General features: G+C 37.3%; 1 protein-coding gene across 1 annotated transcript; it reads right to left on the reverse strand.

Moving 5' to 3' along the window:
* On the reverse strand, positions 1-2,205 carry LOC7479645 (WAT1-related protein At5g07050). The gene is made up of 7 exons (XM_002308826.4): positions 1,856-2,205; positions 1,696-1,758; positions 1,467-1,583; positions 1,087-1,336; positions 840-998; positions 555-706; positions 1-468 (listed from the first exon to the last, which is right to left on the reverse strand). Exons 1-7 carry the CDS (start codon positions 2,056-2,058, stop codon positions 195-197), a joined length of 1,218 nt encoding a protein of 405 aa, XP_002308862.2. The 5' UTR covers positions 2,059-2,205; the 3' UTR covers positions 1-194.
* Positions 2,206-3,358: the final 1,153 nt, after the last annotated feature.

Here is a 3,358-nt window from a genome sequence, read left to right on the forward strand (position 1 = left end):
TTACAGAAGCCAGGAAAGAAGATTATGCATTTTCTCATTTCCATAATTTTAAAACAAAGGCAAAGCGCCCCCCCCCCTCCAAAAAAAAGGTAAAAATAGTAAAGTTGAAATTGCAAAAGAGAAAAAGAAGCTTGATATTCCTGAATTTAGCCCTCTATTATTTCTCTCTTTATCTCATCTTTTTCCTACACTAATTAAGCTCTTGGTGCTTCCTTGGCTATCATGGGAGCCTGTGAAATTGGAAGAGTAATAGCCAGGGCTTGCAAGGTCACATTGTTAGCTTGATTTCTTTGCCTCTCAATGTCATTGTTAGCTTCAATATCCTGGATCATTCCTGCTGTGTGACCATTCTCTCCATTCTCTTTGATTGGTTCAGGGATCGTTTCTGCTTCTTTTTCTTTGTGTTCCTTGTACTTGCCCCATAGAACCGCATAGAGTCCAGCTACGATTAATATAGCACCAAGAATACTGTAAAACCAAACAAAAAAAAGTTATCAGTGAGTGTTAAATCCGAAAGTAAGACTAGTTTTTTTTGGGAGGGAGTAAGAACTTACCCTCCAACATAAATGTTCTCAGCCAAGATGAAAGAGCCCATGATTGCAACTATGATCATCATCAAAGGACTAAAAGCAGTGACAAAGACAGGCCCTCGTTTTTGCATGACAAGTCCTTGAACATAGTATGCAATGCTTGACGACACAATTCCCTGAAAATGGAAAATTACACTTATTAGTACCTTTACTATCAACACATATTTGAACCTGCTTGTGTGCAGAGAGAGAGAGGGACAGAGAGAGAGAGAGAGAGAGAGAGAGAGAGAGAGAGAGAGAGAGTCTCACAGCATAGGCAGCAGCAAGAAGATTCATGTCCCAGCCAATGGTCCAAGCAGAAGGTTTGTGTTCCATCACAAAAGTGACAGCTATGGACTGTAGAGTACCCAAAAAGCACACAATGGTTGTAAGAGAAAGCTGAGCTGAGTACCTCCTAAGTGTCACTGCCTGTAAAAAACAAAGCAACAGAAAGTTAAAGTCTTGACTTCTTTTTTAAAAAATCACAAACAAAATTTGTATTATTCATTCTATTTACCTGAAGAATGAAGAATGATGCCCAGGCAAGTGTAGCGATGATGAGGAGAATGGAACCCATAAGCCAATCTTTGTCAGCTGATCCAGTTGTGGCAGTAGCAGAAGATGTCTGAGTGTTGACATGCTTAGACCACATCAAATTGATAGCCTGACCTTTGTACAATGTCATGAACATGGCTCCAGCCACGGTTACTATGGTTCCAATCACCTTTGCTTGGCATCTAACTTTCTTTATGTCCACGATCTCCATCCTTTATGTTTTTAGCACAAGCCCATCAAAGCAAAAGTATATCAGTTGTCACTCAGACCAAAGCTACAAAGGAAAAGTACAGGCTACAGGGAAAGAAAACAGAGTTTGAAACAGAGAAATTATTGCAGTACCTGCAAAGAACTGCCATGACAAATGTCATCGCAGGCAGCATGTTACTCATGGCACAAGAAAAGGTGGGAGAAGTGAATTTCAGCCCAGCATAGTAAAAGTTTTGATCAATCACAGGCCTGTTAGAATAAGAAATGACAAAAGGAAGAAGTTAAGATTGACTGTCTTTTTAACTTCAAAATCTTCCAAAAGTTTAGAACCATGTCATGCCAAGGAGAAAAAAACACTAACCCAAGAAGACCAAGCACAAACATTTGCATGAAAATGGGAAATGTAATCTTTGGCCGTACTTTCCTGTACATAAATAAGAAGAAAACATGGTGAATATATTTTTCTACTAAAGATTGATAAGCTTTAGTACTCTCTTAATCATGATAACCTATTTGTATACCTCTCAAGAATAATAGCAAAAGGAGCAATAACAGCAGTAGCAAAGGCATGCCTATAGACCACTAGCACATAATGACTCATCCCTCGATTAAGAGAAACCTTGGTGATGATGTTCATGCCAGCATAGCCAAATTGCAAAGATATCATGGCTATATAAGGCTTGCATCTTTGAAAATAACTTCCTAAACAACCATTCCCCTCCATTTTTTTTGTTGATTTCTAGTTTAAGGTTTGGTAATTAATGAGAAGATCAAGAGAAGGAGAAGAGGGGAAAAAAAGAGAGAGGAAGACTACTCGAAGCTCAAGTTGCTTGTATGTCTCTCCTAAGTATAAATGGCTAATGAGACCACTATATATAGAGGCAGTTGGGTTGTAAGATGTGAAGGCTTCTATCCAAAATAATGTAATAAAATGGAGAGTTTCAAGAATGCGAGAATCTCACTCTCTCACACGTGGACTGAGAGTGTGAGATTGATCCTTGGTGTGCTGCACTTACTAGGAAGGTGGATCAATTTGAATATTCTGATTAACATAAGCTATATTGATCCTTGTATGGCTGATTTGGGTTCCAGGTGGCAGCCAATAGGAAGGCTTGATTATGCTAAGTGGGATCCACATTGGTTTGTCTTAGTGGCAAACGATTTGAGAGCTAAACAATACATAATCTAATAATTTGGTGCATGCTGATGTCAATGGAAGCGGATGTGTAATATGGCGGGGAGCGGTGGCCCCTCCATGCTTGATCGGCTTATGTATGCCGCACTGCGAAGCATTCATCCCCATCAGTGAGTTCTTAATCTCTTTCCAAATTAAGATCTTTCAGTGAGTTCTTAATCTCTTGCCAAATTAAGATCTTTCAGTGAGTTCTTAATCTCTTGCCAGAAAGCATATATATAATCATGGTATCTTGTTCTAATATATATAGTCAATAGTTTATATATATATAAACTATTGACTATATATATATATATATATATATAGTATGATTAAAGCATTATATACACAATGAGAAAGTGGGATAATATTGGATTTTTTTTATGATTCAATTATTCATGCAATTAACTATGCTTTGATAATTGTTTTACATTGGAACAACCTCAATGGGATTTCTGTTGAGTTCCCATTATCATTTGCAATTAAGGTCTCGTTATTATTAATTTGTTGATGGTAATATTTCATGTGGGACGTCACAACTCACTTTGTAAAGTTGGACGTTTGCGTTTCTTATTTGATAGAATAATAAAAAAAAAAGTTGGGCATTTGTATTGTTCCCTCATATTATACGTACGTACGTGGAGTATTTTATGGATTGCTTATCAAAAAAGAAGATGCATGTATGGCTGAAGAACATGCATGAAAGACGGGTTTTTTTCTAGAATGTTTGAGACTTGCACACCGTCGGTTCGAGTCTTTTTCATAAAAGAATCAAGAATTTTACCTAAAGTAAGCTGATAAATTTTAGTACTTTTTTTTTCCTAAGCTTTTGCTCACTGATCATGAAACG

This window comes from Populus trichocarpa, chromosome 6, assembly GCF_000002775.5.
Source record: "Populus trichocarpa isolate Nisqually-1 chromosome 6, P.trichocarpa_v4.1, whole genome shotgun sequence".
NCBI lineage: Eukaryota > Viridiplantae > Streptophyta > Magnoliopsida > Malpighiales > Salicaceae > Populus > Populus trichocarpa.

Coding starts and splice junctions, on each gene's coding strand:
- LOC7479645 (XM_002308826.4), bottom strand. CDS start 2,058: ATGGAGGGGAATGGTTGTTTAGGAAGTTATTTTCAAAGATGCAAGCCT. Junction 999..1,086: donor CATCATTCTTCATTCTTCAG/GTAAATAGAATG, acceptor TGTTTTTTACAG/GCAGTGACACTTAGGAGGTA. Junction 469..554: donor GAGAACATTTATGTTGGAGG/GTAAGTTCTTAC, acceptor TTGGTTTTACAG/TATTCTTGGTGCTATATTAA.